Source organism: Nanorana parkeri, unplaced genomic scaffold (assembly GCF_000935625.1).
Source record: "Nanorana parkeri isolate BGI_ZX_2015 unplaced genomic scaffold, ASM93562v1 scaffold1484, whole genome shotgun sequence".
Taxonomy (NCBI): Eukaryota; Metazoa; Chordata; class Amphibia; order Anura; family Dicroglossidae; genus Nanorana; species Nanorana parkeri.
The window spans coordinates 367395-385820 of record NW_017307752.1 but is presented as its reverse complement, the minus strand read 5'-3'; the positions used below and the strand labels follow the sequence as shown (position 1 = coordinate 385820).

The window sequence follows — 18426 nt, the reverse complement described above, 5'->3', positions numbered from 1 at the left end:
CCCTTTCCCGGACAATATATTGTGTGTAAAGGCAGAGTTGATGTTTAATGATCATGTTACATGGAATCACAGGGAAGGGGCCAGCTGTTTACAGCCTGCTTAACAATCAGACCCTGGTGGAATACTGAATTTCCTGTGGAGAAAATTTTGAATTTCTAGGATTCAGGCCTAATACAATATTCTTAAAAAAATTAAGAAAGCCTGCAATGTGAGTCATGAAAATGTGCACACATATACATTATCACTGCACCACTACATTACCACAATAAATGTTAATCACTTACAAAAAGTGGAAATGGACTTTAAGGAGATTTCTGAGCTATAAAGTACTTGTCCCATGGACTGTTTCTCCCACCTCTGCTGTGGATCACTGCCTCTCCTTCACAGTAATCATTGCATCTCAGACTTATGCCCTTCTAACCAAAACATAACCTTCTTGTGACAGACTAACAGTTGTGCCATTATTTTTCCATTTTTAAATAACAGGATGTTTCAGAAGATGTTAAAAATGTGGGACCTTTTCTTATCCTAATCCTAATTGGTCTTCTCCAAAACTTTATCCCTTGCTTGTCCTGAAAGCATCTTGGTCAGCATATTGGTGTTTGTTTAGATTTATTTTTCAACAAATCTGGGGCCTTGCAGAAACACATGTATTCAAGATCATGCAATATGTTATTTGGACACAGGCAGATGCCAGTCAACTAATTATGTGACTTCTGAAGGACCTGTTTGCACCAGAACATATTTAGGGATTTCACAGCAAAAGGAATGAAAGCTAATAAAACCTAGACTCTGAAGTCTCTTTATTTGTAAATCATTTAGAAAGGGCTGTTGATTTTTATGACATTTTTATAGCATGCACTACTCACACAGAACCATAACAGCACCCTGTACTAAATGTTTGACCTGACCAAACGTCACTAGAGTCTCCCTTTAAACAAGATACAACAGGAATTCTGAGGCCTAGGCTATGGGAGGGCTAGATCTCAATAATGTTCTAAAGACATGAAAGAAAAAACTATGCAGAAAGAAAACTAAGGGGTGAGGCATAATTTTCTCCAAGCAGTTTTTATCCGTGCAGTTCCCTTAATTGTTTTCAAACTACCTTTTCAATATGATGAAGGTGTCTGTCTTCCATATTTCTCAATATGCCCCTGTTCCTTAGGACCTAGTCGTATCGAAGTAACTCTTGTTCCCATGCCATTAAGAGTATTTTCTACTACTTGAAAAAGATTAAAATTTCAATATCAGCAATGTTACTCACCAATAGTAAAACTCCAAAGCCTATAACGATTATAAATTCCAACACTCTAAGAGCTGAAACTGTGATCAGTTGCATTCTGAGCCAATGAAGAATCCATAATCTAAACATATAAAATAAATATATTAAAGATATATATTTTTACAGCAAGTTTGGTTCAATAGCAAAAACATATTAAAACAATAGCTCAAATGTCAATAAATATAATAAGTGTCAAACTGTGGATCCTACTGCACAAGACATTCCAGAAGCAATGAAGTTGTTAAGACATTAGGATTTGAACAGCCTTGGCTCGTCCATTCAGCAAAGTCATTTTAGACGTAAATTAATGTTACTAAGTTCTAAGTGGCATCTAATTTGACAAACATGTGCACGATGCCGGCTATTTTTCCTGTGACGCAGGACAGACACATGTTAATAGCTTGGGTTGACCCTTAAGCACTACCATGTATTATCAGGCAGTTTAATCTGGAAAAGCAGCAGTACCACATAGCCTGCAATGTCTTCTAGCACTCGTCTCAACATTAGCAGCAGGCAGTGCTGAGGTAAGCAAAACTGCAAGTGTTTGGGTTCATGCCATGGATGAACAATTAGTTAATAAGTCATAGTGAATACTGTTGTTCTATTCAAGTTGTTCATAAGATCACAAACACTGCTCATATAAAAATAGCTATTCAGATATTTGTTCCATTATTTCCAGTGTGCATATGAGCACTCCCTTATAGAATTTAGGACCCTTTGGTAAGGCATGCAATTTATAGTAACGACCTTAAGCAACACTAAACAAATGCATGCACTACTGTAAATGAGATAAGGCTAAAGCTCTCCCATACACGAGGGAATATGATTGTTCATTTAGAACAATGAGACCCTTGGAAGAATCTTTTCTACCTAACATGCATATCCAACATTAATTTAATCTTAACTCAAACTTATAGTTAGAGCCAACGTGTGACAATTAAATGGTCACACATCGACGCAATAGATCGAGAAGTGAGAGAACACATACTGTCGCTCGTTCACTGCCCGATCAACTGTCTGTCACCGCTCCCCGCAGGGATTCCCCTCTCCCCTCTCCGATCCTCCAGCACTGATTGGAGGTACGGATGGGGGAGAGGGCGGGCACAGCTGGCTCTGCTTCTGAATAGGCAGAGCCCGCTGTCAATCAGCCAGGGGGGTGGATCTCGACAGTATTGTTAGGATCCCTCTTGGTAGCGGTACTCTCAGTATATAGTGTGAAATTGCCCGCTATATACTGAGCTTTGGATCACAGGAAGAGGTTAGTATATGTCCTCCCAATGGCCCTAAAGATAACTATGGGATAAAGAGGTTACCCCATAGTGCTCTTTTAATCTTTGCTGCAGTAGTATAAAATGGAGGCACACAAAAGGCTGAAGTTAAACATTTAGATTGACTTTTTAAGAGTGGACTTTTGAGCCTACGCCTTTTCTCAGGTAAAACAAATAAAAAGGAAGCCCTTGCTTCAAATAAGAGTGACATTTTACTAGCCTCATTGTTTACATTTTTATATCATTTGGTTTAATAACAACATGACAAGGTTACGGCTGCCTGACAGTGGATACACCGACCTCCTAGGCCGATGCATCCAATGCCAGCCATTATCCAGTACAGTCCCTTCTCCCCCTCCACTTCAGTCATTGGTTGCTAGGTCCGCTGGCATCTTTGCAAACAATGACTTCAGCAAGGCTGCCTGTAGGGGAGGTACAGCCAGGCCTGCCATACTGGGCCAAACCCTCCGCCATTGTTTTCAGGGACCTGGCTGAAGTGCCGGGTAAACATATGATCAAGCACATTTGTCTGTATTGGAGGTCTAATAGACCCCTGATGTCTCCATAAAGAGAACCTGTCACCCTGAAATGCTGTCACATAGGGGCTTGTTAGTCGCTTTGTAATAGCAAAAATTAGATGAAAAAAAATTAAAAAGATGGTAATTAAAAAAAAGTTAGAAAATAAAAAAATGTAATACTAAATTTAAAAAAATAAAACCAACCCTGCTTCCTGATTTGAACGAGCACATACGAGAAAGACATGCATGTGTATGTACGCGGGAAGGGAAGGAGAAGGGGGGAGTTCTAACAAAAATGTAAACAAAAATAAACAGTGCAATGTGCCGGAATCAGCCCATCAGCACTGTGCTTCGAAACACACCCCAGCAGTGTTTTGTAGTGCAGCTGCTGGTGTGAATGCAGCCTAAATGGCAGTCCATGGTATGGATATGGACTGAGTGACTGTTCTGTCCGGACCCTGATTCGGACCTCAGCTTGATGAAAATTTTACACACTGAACCTCCTTGTATTTTAATTCACTACCCCTGCTGTAAACAATACGATCTTCATAATACATTAAATGAACAGTTACAATTTACATAAATAGAGAGTTATAGTGACACTATTAACGACAATGGAAACCTATTTTAAAACTAATATTCATATAGGAAATATATCACTTTGCTGCAATTGTATGTCTTTTTTAAATATACATTTTTTTTCTGGTATATTTATCACTTTTCTAAAGATCTAAAACAGTTGATGGCAGACAATGCAAACTCTTCATTACACAAAGTGGTTACACTAGTACACAAACTCTTGTGTATTATCAAGCTTCGCAGTGTGCACTTTTAGTTTCTCAATGTGGACATTTTCTTTTTGCAACTCTATGTATTAAAACATGTATTAAAACATGTGTATTTTAACGTGAATTGTACACTTTTTATTAATAATTCCTAAGGATGATGTGCTCTATAGAAACTGCAGGTAAACTGAAGCAATCACAATGTTTTTTAACTGCTCAATACAAAAAAAGATGGGTGAAAACAACTCCCATGTTTGAAAAGCACATAAAGCGCAGAGGTGCCCTTATTCCTATGAGTTCAATTCGACACAAAAATGCAGGGTATGTATGTACTTAATGCACTAATTACCAAGAGTGGCTAATAATGGTCCCAATACCCCCATTTACCATTCTAAAAGAGCCAGTCATCACAAAGCCTTATTAAACACCCTTTGTTACAGAGCTGTTAAGTGTACTAGAAAACCGTTTAGGTCATTAAGTTCAGCCGTTTGATTTGCTCATACAGCAAACAATGCTTATACTTGTATTGATTTTCTAAAGGCAAGCTGGTAGTGCATTGCTGATGATGGCTATTTAGAATGGAAATACCGTAAGACACTGTAAGCTACGCCTAGAATACAAATGCATAGGTCACTAACTTACTTTTACATTATAAGAACACTTATTAATGATCTACAAATTCACCTGACATCTTGAACAATGTGTTGCACTTTTCAGTCTGTTACTATGCTTATTTTCAAAAGGAAGAGCATGTGTTATTTTGATAAAAGGACCTCTTAGGATTGCAGTTTATTCAATCATAATTTTAAATGGCAGATGTTACTTTCATTGATCTCTGGTTCCCTGGCTTGGAGCTCACTTAGCACAAACAGTCAATCCATCTGCTGTGTTTGACAGTGGTGAATCTCACAGTTCATTAAACATGACTTAAAGTAGTTATGTCTACTGTCTTTTACATATTATAGTGCTGCCAAACTAACAAATATATCCTAATCTTTATGTAAGACTAATGTTCACTGCTAGATGCATGTTGATGGTATTATTCCATGACAATGATGCTCCCTATATGGAAAACAGCATATATTGTACAATATAGTATTTATATTTCATATTGCAATCATTGTGTTATAAGACTATTTCTGATTCATTATGGGTTTTAGTTAAAAATAAACTAATATACTGTATTTTCAGTAGTTAATAACTTTTTTATGCCAATGTCTACAGGATCCCTCAATATATACGGTAGTATGTGTTTGTATACGAGGATGCATGTAGGATACAGTATACAGAAATATAGAATAAACAGACCCCAAGAGTGTACAAAAAAAACCAAAACTATCCTAAATAAAAAATAGGAGATGCAGTTGGGTTCCAGGAGAATGTCAATCCATGACTCAGGTTGCAAAAAACAGTAAATTCCAATGCATGACAATCATGTCTCTAAATCTCACCACTCATGACCAGAATGTGGCAAGAGTCCCAGATAACATGTACAGACTAAACAACCAATGGTAATCTAAAAGCAGCAAATTTCAGGTGAAGTAAAGCTAGGTTTAATCCAATGCTAGATTTTTCATTCCTGTATATGTCCCTTTCACCATATGACTAGCCCTACAGTGACCGCCATAATTCTGCTGTGCCCTGAGCCTGCTGGTTTTTCTCCATGGAATGCATTAACTGAATATTCATATGGGGGAATCATTAGGGGTTGATCAAGCTATGCCACTGGTCTCCTGGTTGATCCTCCCTTGGAATGTACTAAAAAGCAAATACCAGAAAGTTCAGCCACAGCCAAAACCCTTACTGTCCCAATAAGACTGGGTATGGTTACTGATAATTTCCCTGTGGCCAAAGCCAGCAGTTAAAGTGTATCTAATCCCCCAAACAAAAATGCAATATACTGCAGCTTACTAGGCCTTAGATGTGGCTGCATTTGTTTTCTTTTTTCATGCTACGAACATTTTTAGCAAGTACTGAAAATACTTGTTGATTTTGCCAGAAATGCAATGTTTTTGTCACTTCCTGCAAGCAGAAAAAACAGCCTAAACAATGTTATCTTTCTTTTGTAACCTACTAGTCCCATCAATACACCATGTCATGGAGATAAATAAAGGCAGACATGTTTAAGGTCCAGGCTATTTGATAGCCATGGCTTCTTCCATAGATAACATAGATAACATGAAGTAAATGTAGACACAAGGGACAGAAAGTTTGCTTTCTTGCAGCATTACAAGGGATAAAATAAAAGACAAAAAGCATAAAAAGAACCAGGCAACAGAATAGTAATGCAGTCATCATATCTAGGGACTGGTAAGCTGCAATATATTACATTTTTGATTATAGGTTTAAATACGCTTTAGGATCCAGGATTTCAGTGAGTGAGTATATCTAGCCCCATTACACTAAATAATTAACAAATGTTTGGGATAGACATTCGCTTTATTGGCCTCACTCAATATAAACCTATAAAGTACATCAGTGAAGTGAATTCTGGTTTGCGGTTTGTTTTTAGGTCATAAGTCTTATAAATAGAGGTAATGTGTATCTAAACCCAAAAACAAAAATTGAATATATTGCAGCTCACCAATCCTTAAATGTAATGGTTACATTTGTTTTCTTTTTTAGGCTTTTAGTTTTTCATTTTCACCTGGTGATCCGGCCAGTAACACACTTGCTGCCTTGAGGTGCCTTCATTCTATGGAGGAGAAATTGAGCCAACCTTTGGCAGCAGCAATGTCAACCTGGGAAAAGGGTAGTGTTAGGTGGACTAGCAGATGTAGATAGAATTGATTAAAAGAATAAATCTGAATTTGTGTTAACACCTTTTAATCAGTTACAGCAAAAATGTATTTTTAATAAAAAGTATTAAGGGGAACCCTCCCTAATGGAGCCCTGGACAGCAGGAAAAACAGCAGGAAAAAAAAAAACTTTGGCTTGACATAAACTTTAGTCTTTCATTCCTAATGGCACAATAATTTGGTACTGCGCAGCGCAAAATAAGCCAACTGTGAAAACAAAAACAATCTACTAGGATCTAAACTGCAACCTGTACTCATTTCTTGTAATTGCAGTAACAAAATAAACACAGACCCCTGAAGCTACACAAAGAGCATATTCAAGTCCCTCAAATGCTTTACGCACACTAAGCAGAAAAACATTGAGTTCAGGTGAACTCATGAAATGCTTTTCTATGACTAAATGCACACCAAGAGATCCAGCAGTGTCTAGGTGCATTCAGTCTGGAAGTGTTTACCCAAAGTAGAAATTTCTACAGTCCGGGTCCGGTTCTACACAGCTAAACAAAAGTAAACGCATGTAAACACAACTATACCCCACAACAACTAAACGAAGGAAAAAGTGATCTGGGAAACATAAAGTTGTTTATACAGTACTTAGCAGATAACTTCTCTTGTGCTTAAACATAGCCTGCTAGTGTGCATGAGGCATTACTGCACATTGCAAAGTAACACACCATGCCCAAATCAATAAACAATTTTTTTCTGAAAAAAACACACTATATTATAGAACTGCTAATACAGTATATGATTTCCCTAGACTGCAAAAGGCAAACAACTGTGCTGATGCAAATTCACTTTGATTTCAACTTACTCTTTTGATGCTTCATTCCAGATAATAATGGGTAACAGGCAATACACGTAGTAAGTCCATGGACTTGACTGGATTACCAGGAAAAAGACAGTGCACAGTGCCAGAGTTAAAAATCCATATTTCACAAGAGACGATGTTGCCTGCAAAATAATGAAATTGAAAATACCTTTTAGAAAAATGTTAAACTCAGCTGTTCTGATATACAGATTATGGCAACATTCTGAAATGTCTACCTTCCAGTGGAACTCCAGACAGAATTTTGGAGATGGAAGGGCTAAGATGCTCTTTCAAATTTGTATTACTGATCAAAGAAGAAAGTCAGCAAACCAGGTTCCAGTTGAATATTTTGGTAAAGCTCTATGGGACCAATGTAATATTTCAGGGACATGCGGGTCCCCTTTGCCAACATGCTCTCTGGAACAGGTATGCACGTAACTAAAGCAAATACCAGTTTTCTTTCTTCAGAACAGATTGGCTTTGATTGGCAAAGTTGTGTCAATCAGTCTAATAGTCTTAGGTCAAACTCTCTTTGCCCTCAGAGCAAGCGCGTCTCCTCTTCTCTTCCAATCAGCCTCACCAGAGCACTTTTTTTTAGTATCTCTAGAGAAGTATTTGAGATTGATTTTATAAGCACACATAGGCTGTTTACTTTGCAAGTGAATTTTCCCTTAGCTGAGTGAATGTGATGAAAATTCATTTTTCAAAGAATACCCAATCACAAGAAAGGAAAATAAGAAAAAAAAAACACATCATTTTTGCTTGCACATAGTTACATAGTATTTGAGGTTGAATAAAGACATTAGTCCATCAAGTCCAACCTATTAGGATCTCATTCTAGGAGTACCTGTACCCCTGTATATTACGGTCCCTTAAGAAATCGTCCAAAAGTTTCTTGAACAATTCCACATTCTTTGCTGAAATCACTGCCTGTGGCAGTGAGTTCCAGACCCTAATTGATCTTACTGTGAAGATCCCCCTTCGCCCCTTGTGCTAGAATTTTTTTTCCACCAATTTTAGCTGATGGCCTCTAGTTTTTGTAATGGAATTAATTTTAAACAGTTTATCGCTAATGTTGTGTTGATGCTGGCAGAGCCAGCTGTCACTCACACAGCTGGGTGGATCTCAACAGTATTGTCGGGATCCGTCCCAGCTGCGGCACTCTCAGTATATCGCGGGCTGTACTGAAGTTTGGGTCATGGGTGGAGGTTAGTATATGTCCTCCCGTGACCCTAAAGAGACCTATGGGGAAAACACTTACCCCATAGTTCTCTTTTAAGTGAAACAACCCCTATCTCTTCACATGGTGGGCCCTCTTAGGCAGGATCTATTTTGCTCTGCAAATGGCAGGCTCTTTAAACAAGTATCTGTGCACAGCAGGCTCCTACAGTTTCCAATGTACTCTTTAAAAAAAAAAGCAGCTTAAGCACTTGCCCAAATACTCTTCCAGCCAGAGTTGCATCAAAAGTTTGTCACGGGGCCCTATAATTTGTAATAAGACCTCAAGTCTAGACACAGGAAATCATGGAACACCACCAAGTACTACAAGTATCTTAAAGTAGAAGTGCAGCCAGAACTTTTTGTTTTAGTTTTGGATAAAGCAAGGGAGGATTATAACTAGGGATGCACTGATACTAATATTGGTATCAGTGGTGATACTGGGCATTTTCACGAGTACTCATACTTGTGAAAATGCCCTGATACTAAGCACTGATACCGGCCCGTAAAATTTTTAAACAAAAGCGGTCGCCGTAAGGTCCGTGCCCGCTAGTGAGCAACACAGAGAATGTAGCTTCCTATTGTTCTGCATTGCTGTATAATATATTGCTGGGATTTGTAGTCCTTTATTGCTTTGGTATTCTGCATTGTTGTACAATGTATATGCTGGGGTTTGTAGTCCTCTATAGCTGGTGGTATTTTGCATTGCTGTACAATGTATTGCTGGGATTTGTAGTCCCTCTACAGCTTGTATTCAGTGGCAGAACTATCAGGGTCGCAGCGGCTACAGCTGCAACTGGGCTCCGATGCTCCACCACTGTCCTAAAATAATTAGTCTATATTGCTAAGAAAAACTGTCAAATGACACTAGAAAAAAAAGTATTGGTAATTGGTATCAGCGAGTAGTTGATAAAAAGTATTGGTACTCGTACTCGGTCTTGAAAAAATGGTATCAGTGCATCCCTAGTTATAACCCCTGTCAGTTTTTTTTGCCATCTGTGTCCCAGTGGGGAGCTTTACCTTCATTACCTGTTCAATAGCCACAACAGGAAGTGAGAGGAGATTCCTGCAAAGGGAGGAAAATCCCTGGTGGGCAGTAAGGTCATCAGAACTAGTGTCCCTATTGGAATATTCACATCTACTCCTGTTCTGATCACAACCCAAAATGTGGGATTTTCTTTCATGTTCTATTAATAAAATTTTGTTTTTTTCATAATTCTGCCCCAGGTACAATGGACACCAGTACAAATAAAGACATTGAAAGGATGAATTTAAATCTCAGCAGTGGTTCTAACCCTTCTGTACTCCTTCAAAAGGTAACAAAAAAAACTTTATTCAGACAGAAGCAAAAGTCATGTGTTATAAATAAAAGCAAAAACAGTATGTAGCAGTATATTTGCAGAACTTCGGACAAAAAGTTAAAGTATTATTAAACAGGTCTATACGCAAAAGGGTGAAGAGTTTGGAGAAGGCAGGAGAAGTGAACAATCTAGGACAACATAACTGAACTGGAAAGTGAGCTGAATTGGAGAATTTTTCCAAATTAGCTATTTTGGCCTAGATTGTTTACTTCACCTGCTTCTCCAAACTCTTCACCCTTACGTGAATAACCCTGTTAATGTTTTTGCAAATATGAACCCAGATCAAACAAATATAGATGACCCAGCAAAGTATTTCCTTACATTTTTGTCCAAGCACTTATAGTCATCATGTTTTCAAACAGCCAGCTCCAACTCTGTCAGCTCAGCTTCCCTTAACTTTCTGTCCTGTATAAGCTCACATGGGACAGCAAAGTCTCCAGCAGTAAGCCATATACTAGTTCGGAGAAGAGAGGAAGGAGGGGACTGGCTTGCCTTGCTGTGCCTTTTTGTTTGTGGAGAATCACAGCTTACTAGTACACACAAGGGTGGCTCCAGGACCCTGCAAGGGAAAAGAACCACCCAAAAACAGGATATCAGGGCCAGTGCTCATGTGGCCATCTGATTGTGAAGGAAACCAAAGCATCCAAAAATCAAGGAGAATAATCTATTGTATGCGATTTAGTCAGCATTTGAAATAGCGCAAACGCTTTTGACTTTAAAAATATATATATATTTGACAAGTAAACCGTAAAGATATATGTATTTCAATTGTGTATTTAACAGTTTTTGGGGAGTTTTACTTAATTAGTAACAAAATGCAGCTGAGAGCCTCTTGTTCACACAAATGATTTTTAAATACTAGTCAATACAATTTATAACATAATTTGGTTACTTAAAGTATAAAGTCATTATTTACATGTATTACAATCTGCACACAACACATTGCAGTAAGTTGTCACTTGTTGTTATCTGTAAACTTGCAGGACTAACCCTCTGAGCACACAGGATAAATGAAAAATGGATGCAATTTGCTTCTGGCTTGGCAATTCTCCATTATAAATGAAAGCAAACAATCCCGAAATAGCAGCCCCTCATGTTAATATGGCATCTATTTTAATTGTAACATGTAAATCAGTTCAAACGCAAATAAATTTAGGATGCAATTACTCCAGTGATAAACAGAACTTATGTAACAATGTTCAAAATATTTTTCGTAGAACATAAATGTGTACAGAATTTTTTTTAGTTTAAAAGCTACTAATTTGGTTTTAACAATCTAGTTTGCCCCTTACTATGTCTTTCAATAATGGTCAAGCTTTCTATGGAAGAGAAAATAAAAATGTTATTTCGGGCTGCAATAAATAATATAAATAGACTTTGCGCCCTCCACCTATATAAGCAGCGAGCACAAGATCTAATATAGTTATTTGACAAATTATCATAAATAAAATGAATGAGCCACGCTAAAGCGCAGCACATTTATTTTATTTATGACAATTTCAGGCTGCAATGTTGGTCAAACCTGTAATAATATCAAGTATAACATAGCTTAAGAGGTAATAAAGAACACAATCACTAAGTATTTACTCAAATGGTCTGCAATAATTAAACCGAGTAATTAAAGGAGTCGTTCACAGCAGGTACGTGATCGGTGTTGATCAACGCAGGCACAATACTAGGACACTGGGAAAACAATTGTTCTTCATGTGCCCTGTCCACACCACACAAGTAAAAAAAAGTAAAAACACTGTAATGCATTGTAACAATGCATCACAACGAACATACACAACATGCAAGTGTTATGCGCACAATAACATGCGATCGCGGGTGTGGCTGTTCCTTTAATGTAAAGTGTTGTATCTGTGACAATTAATTAGAATCCTGTACTTCAGTAAAATGAATTCAGAAAGGTTGCTATAGATTACAACTGTTTCCATGCAACACTTTGCTCCTTTAGCTGTTAAGCATTTTAACCCTTTCGCTGCCACCGCTGTAAGGCATACGGAGGAACAAAACTGTTCCTGAACTTACGGCATTTACAGTTCTGCTATCAACTCATGGTCGCTTTAGCGATCATGAACTCATAGTAGCACTGTTCCCTGGACTGTCCCCTTGTGAGCCGCTGACAGCTATTAACAAAAATTCAGCCGGCATCTGCAGCCTCTCATCCCTGCCTGGAACCACTCCAGGCAGGGATATGCGTCTCCATGGATCCCCGTTGCTCTCCTCCGCTTGTATGGGCTGAGGCAGTAGGGATCCGAAAAGAAATGTCCGGTGAGGGGGTGGAGGAACGAGCGGCGGCTGGCGGTGAGAAGCCGCAAGTGTCAGGATGGCCGAGCAGTGAGGAGATCTGAGCCACTGTTATCCTGTCAGTTTTCAGATGACAGCGGCTCTGTGAGTGGCTGAGCGGGGGATCGGTAAATATCAGTGATATTTACCTATCCTCTGTGCAGAGCAAACACTGGAGTGATCGTCCGATCACTCCACTGTTTGCAAATAACTGGGGACACACAGTACTATGTGTCCCCAATTATGAATGAACAGGATGTGATTTACATCACTTCCTGTTCACTAATGATTTTTTCAATGGGGAGAAGCACTCACGACAGAGGCTTTTCCCCATTCAGAAACTGGTGATAGTAAATATATCAACAGTTTCTGAATGAATGTGAAGACTCTGTACTGAGTGCTTTCCATTCATTGAGTGCTGAGGCTGCAGAAAAAGAAATGAGGACTCTGTGTCCTCAATTTATTTTTCTATTTCAAAAGGGGAATGTCAGGGGTTTGTCAAAACCCCAGATATTTCACGGTAGCCCCCCCAACTGTAAAAAAAAATGTGTAAAAAAATAAAATTAACTAATAAAAAAAAAAAGCACAACCCTCCCCTCTCCCCACACACATAACATACACATGCACCATATTGTGGTGTACGCCATGCACATGCGCTGCAGTGCGTTGTTAGAACGCATCACAGTTCATGATTTTTTTTTCATTATTTAAAAAAAACATTAATTTAACTATGGCAGCGCATGGCAAAGCTTTGTGACGCATTGCCATGTGTTGTGATGCCTTGTGTTGCAATTAAATGTATGCCTGTATCATTTTATCATAACACAAACACCAACATAGCGCAAAAAATATTTTTAACATAAGTCGCTTATACACAGTTTTGTGTTCCTTAATTTTTTTACCTTTTCACAAAAAGGTGCAATTTAAAATTTGCAAATATTTGGTATTTATTAACTGGATACCATTTTATCTTTTAGATTTAGTCAGAAAATATTTTTTTGTGCACTGATACTGATTTTAGTGCTTTATCAATTGAATTGTGTACTTTTATCGGTTTAATGTGAATTTGAGAAACATTTGTGCAATTATCGCAGGGCCTACAAATTTAGTAGCACCATCTTTTTAATCTACCGAGCCTGTGCTTTCAGAAAATATATGGTTTGGGGGGTCATTTACAAAACGCTAGCAACGCAGCAATTGAAAATCAAATCAGTGGGAAAAATTGAAAAATGGTGTGGCCAGCAGAGCTGCAACATTTTCTGGAGGGCTTGGCAGCGAAAGGGTTAATGTAGTTGAAGGCCATTCAGATCTACTGTGCAGGTTCTATCCTTTACCTTTCCACTAGTTTAGTATACCTAGCATATATAAAGAAGGGCTTTTTCTATTTGGAATCCAATGTAAAGTCCAAAAATAGGGACCTAAAATGGAAACCCCATTAAAGTTTATATGGGTCAAATAAAAAAAAAATAATATTGGCCATTTTCAAGGCTTTTTCAAGGACTGTAAAACAATGTGTATGGGGAGCCTTCTACTGCCCTAAATAACATGTAAATAACATGTACCAATGCTAAAAAAAAATACAGTTCAGCAGAGAAAGGATTCTCCTTTTTTATGCGACTTCGAGGGCAACTTGGGAAAAACACTAGTCCTTCCAAATACATGCCGTCTCTTCAATCTGTATGTAGTGTTGTAGAACAGTACGATTCTCAAAGACACCGTATTTTGACATGACATAATTTGCATGTATAATACAGTAAACTCCCATGGGGATTGGCAGATGCCGGATAACTGTAGTTCCTGGTTAGTTGAGAGTTACTATTCCAAAAAGCCCCGCCCCCCCGTCCTATTTATCTGCTGGATAGGTTCTGCTATTGGTTATTTCAAATTCCTATAGCCAATAGCAGGCTGGCTATTGCACATGCCCACTGCCAGTTGTCTACATTCATCTGCCAGCTGAGGAATCAAGCTGTCGGCCGCAGCAAGTTGTAAACAAGTTGTAAACAGAGAATTTTAATTAGCAACTAAATAAAATGTAGTTGCTGACATTGCTAACAATTTTTTTGGGTGTGCACATCTATGTCTATCAAGCAACTGAAAAAACAAATTGAGGCCATATGTCCTCGATTTTTTTATGGTTGCTTGAGAGTTCTGGCTGCTTGAATGCCAAATAATGGGAAGTTTTCTGTACATTTTTTTACTTTTATTACTTTTACTTTATCGTTTGGCTTTAACACAGCAGCAGCAACACCCCAATCTGATTTGTTATAACTGAAATAAATATTGCTGTTTTAGGTAGATTTTCGATATGACAGCTGATTTTTATATCCTGCAGTATCAGGCCTGAATTGGCTGGTGGGTGTAGCAGCCACAACAGATGTTAAAGCTAAAAGAAATTATATACAGCAAAAGGAAACAAGGAAAAAGTAAAGCTTAAGTCCTCAACTTTGTACAAATTGTTATGTCAACTGGGGTGCCAGTAGCACAATTTAAAATGATAATTACTGTGCTTTTTCCGCATTTTCTAAAAAGTTTAATAAAATATAAAAACAGAGTGCACCAAAACACTTCCAAACCACAACCCCACATTCCCTGAACCCCTTCCAATCCAGGTATCCCCAATTATTCCCTAAACATTCAAAATACATACTTCTGTTATGTGTTTGGTAAAAAGTGGCTGGTGTCAGGAAAGTACACAAGCACTTGGATAGAAAGTAAATGGAAAGAGCTATGCAATGAGGGCCTTTTTTAAAAAAATATCTTCTGCCAACAGCACCATTATTTTCTGCAGTCTCTGTTTGGAGCGGTAAAAGTAGCAGGAATTTGGGTACTATATGCATGAGGAAACACAAGACTATGCACCAATGAGGCTGGTGAGAGCAGCACCTCAGTGACATTGGTTGGCAGCAAAATCCAGCACTGTCAGGACATGGTCCTTGATCGCAAAAGGCAAAAAGGACAAAGTGCGCCCACCCCCATGAGGTTCTGCCTTTTTTGCACCTCCTCTCTGCTGAAGAACCCAAAATTGCTGCCTCTTCTGCCTACCCTCCGACCAAGCCCTGTCCGTACTCCTCCCTCTGCTCCTTTTCATTTCTCACTTTACACTGGATCCTCCACCTGCGTAAACTGCAGCATCTGCAACTATAGGCAGTGACATCTGACAAGGCATTTGAGAGGCGACCCTAATGGCACATCAAGTGGAAAAGAGGGTCAGTATGGGGCCATGCTGAGTAGGGCTAAGCACAGGCTTGAACCTCACTGTAAGTCTGCAAACCCAACCTCGCCATATCCAGTGAAAATGAAATGTAAAACTGATCAGTAAATGGAGCATAATGACTACACAGATGTCTATACTCAATGAGTTTAAGACTGCTTTCCTAAAAGCCAAAGTGAAGAGCTGTTTCTTTATTTAAAAAGCCATAACATGACAGAAATTCCCTCTCTGAATATTACATCCAGTCTTTCACCAAATATTCTGGACAATCTTAATTTTTTTCCCTAAAGCCTTATATAATAGTCACGGACGACATATTAGGTCTTATGGGCCACATAATAAGGTGCTTGAAATGTTCCATAGGGTTTTGGTCCATTGTGAGCTATGGTAGCGTCACATCATTCTTTATACAGTATACTACAGGGGTAGGCTCATTTTTCTGCCTAGCGTGCTGAAATATTTTTTAAGAAATTGAGAATGCCAGATAAATAAGACAAAATGCCTACTTCCCACTCTCAGTCATAAAATGGATATTTATAAAGTAACACACTGGTGTCAGTGACTGCAATAATAAACCTCCTGTACTGGTGCCAGTGCAAAAAAATATCCCATGGATTGGTGATTCAAGTGTAGGGTGCAGGTGTTTATAATGTACATAGTGCAAGGGTCAGGTGTATGTGATGTATAGAATGCAGGAGTCAGGTGTATGTAATGTAAATAGTGCAGTGGTCAGGTGTATGTAATGTACACTGTGCAGGTGTCAGGTTTTGTAATGTGCAGAGTAAAGGGTTCAAGTATATGTAATTTATATAGTTCAGGGGACAGGTGTATGTAATGTACCTAGTGCATGGGGTAAAGGGTGTGTAATACACATAGTGCAGGTGGTCTGGTGTGTAATGTACAGAGTACATGGGTCAGGAGCATTTAATTTAGAGGCTGCAATGGTCAGAGTATGAAATGCGCTTAGTGCAGGGGTAAGGTATATGTACTGTACATAATGCAGAGGACAGGTGTACTTAATGTACAGATACCAGGTGTCAGGTATATGTAATGTACATAGTGCAGGTGTATTTAATGTACATGGCCTGGCTGTGAGATAGGAGCAGCTAGATGTGGTTTACCTGTCACATTCCTCACTTCACCAGCAGAAGCTGCATTAGAGTGCTAGAGTTCTGTTATAATCTCTGTCATATTGGCCATTAAAAACCCCTTCATTGGCACTTTTCGTCTTGTGGGGTAAGTTCAGAAACCATTGACTAGTCAGTTCCATGAGGTAGGTGGGAGGGTGTAAACTCACTGGAAAAATAGGGAGCTGTGCATGCTTCATTGTGTATGAACTGACCCCGAGCTGCAGTGTGGCCTACAAAGTATAATTTAGAACACCAATCTACATGCAGTTTCTTTCTTACACAGCTGTCGTAATGAAAACATTTTGTCTAGCATGGGACAAGGTAGGATCTGGGGCTACTACGTAACTTAAAGGAAAGTGAGTGCCAGATCATTTCTATTGTATGCTGAAAAGCACTGAAGTGGAATGTGTTCCATGCACCACTGATCCCTGCCGCTCCCGCTGACCGTGACTCTAGCATTGACAGCTTCACTTTCTTTGGAACTAACCTATAAGGTAAGGCCACTTCCAGCTTACTTTTAAAGGTGCAATCTTTAATGCTGTCATAATTATCCGTGTTTCACATTCAGTGTGACATTGACCTAGCACAAGTATGCAGTTCAACAGTCCCAACAGCAATAGTCACATGCTATGCCCAGTATAGTAACTTACTATTGAAAAAAGGTATCACAGCCCTGGACCTTGAATAAAAGGTGAACACAATTTTTTTTATTTTTTTATTTGAAAACCACTAAACTATGTCAATTTGAAGTCTAACTCCAGGCAGTGCTAAAGAAAAATAAATCCCCCTTCCCCTCAGCAGATGAAGAATTTAGTGCTATTTTTGGGGAAAGTTTGATCAAATACCGAGAAAAACTTAATCCACAGTCCTGGAGTCTTCCCCCGGCCAGTTTTGGCTGTGATCCCCTGAAGCCACTCTTATTACCGGTCTCCAACTGATCCTACCACTACCCCTTTTGCTGACATCATTGCGTAAAATGTAAGACCAGTGGTCTGTGATGTGTATGTGATGATGTAGGAGTGCCTGCCTACATCCAATGTTGAAGAGAAGGAGACCAGACCGCTGGGAGGTGCAGAACTGTAGGCAAGTATGTACGTGTGTTACATCCCCTTGTGAAAAAACAATATCTTCCTAATCAGTTAAGGGGGTCAATTAAAATTTTTCTAGCACTTCCCCAGTTCCACTTTAAAATTTCTCACTGCAGGGTGTAAGGGGAAAATATTAAACCTTTTACAACAGAGTACTACAAAATGTTATTGCGGAACCCCTAAAAAAAAATGGCATCTAAACCCACAGCTGTCTACCAAGCAAAGAACATTTCTGGAGAACAGCAGAGGTCCTCAGCTTAGAAAGAGAAGTCAGTAATCCCTATTTTCTTGCAGGCAGCAAATGAGGAACACCATACTTAAGGATTTTTTGCAGCTCGCGGTATACTGAGCCTAGGGTGACGGGAGGACGCTAGTTTGTGTCCTCCCGTTACCCTAAGGAGAACTATGGGGAAAAGACTTAGCCCCATAGTTCTCCTTTAAAACCACCAGCTTCAACACTCTGCACCCCCCCTCCCCACACCCCTAGAGCCTTTATCCTCTCTTCTTGGTGCCCAGGGGACGGGAGAGCAGGAGAAGGTCCTCTCCCACACAGCAGGATGTGCGGCCTGACTGCCACAGCCTCTCCGTCCCCGCACAGCCGCCCGAACATGCAGCGGTCCTACCACTGCGGGTGACAGAGCGCTGGCAGGGGGATGGAGTGGCACTATCT

The 18426-nt window shown here is 39.2% G+C and overlaps 1 protein-coding gene across 1 annotated transcript in view; it reads right to left on the bottom strand.

Moving 5' to 3' along the window:
• The window catches only part of PIGN (phosphatidylinositol glycan anchor biosynthesis class N), a gene marked incomplete at both ends in the record, with an annotated part of 128295 nt that overhangs the window by 8982 nt on the left and 100887 nt on the right, over positions 1-18426 (bottom strand). Inside the window, 2 exons of the mRNA XM_018570237.1 lie at positions 1265-1364; positions 7463-7602. Coding sequence (XP_018425739.1) covers positions 1265-1364; positions 7463-7602 — 240 coding nt within the window. The remainder of the gene's footprint in view (positions 1-1264; positions 1365-7462; positions 7603-18426) is intronic.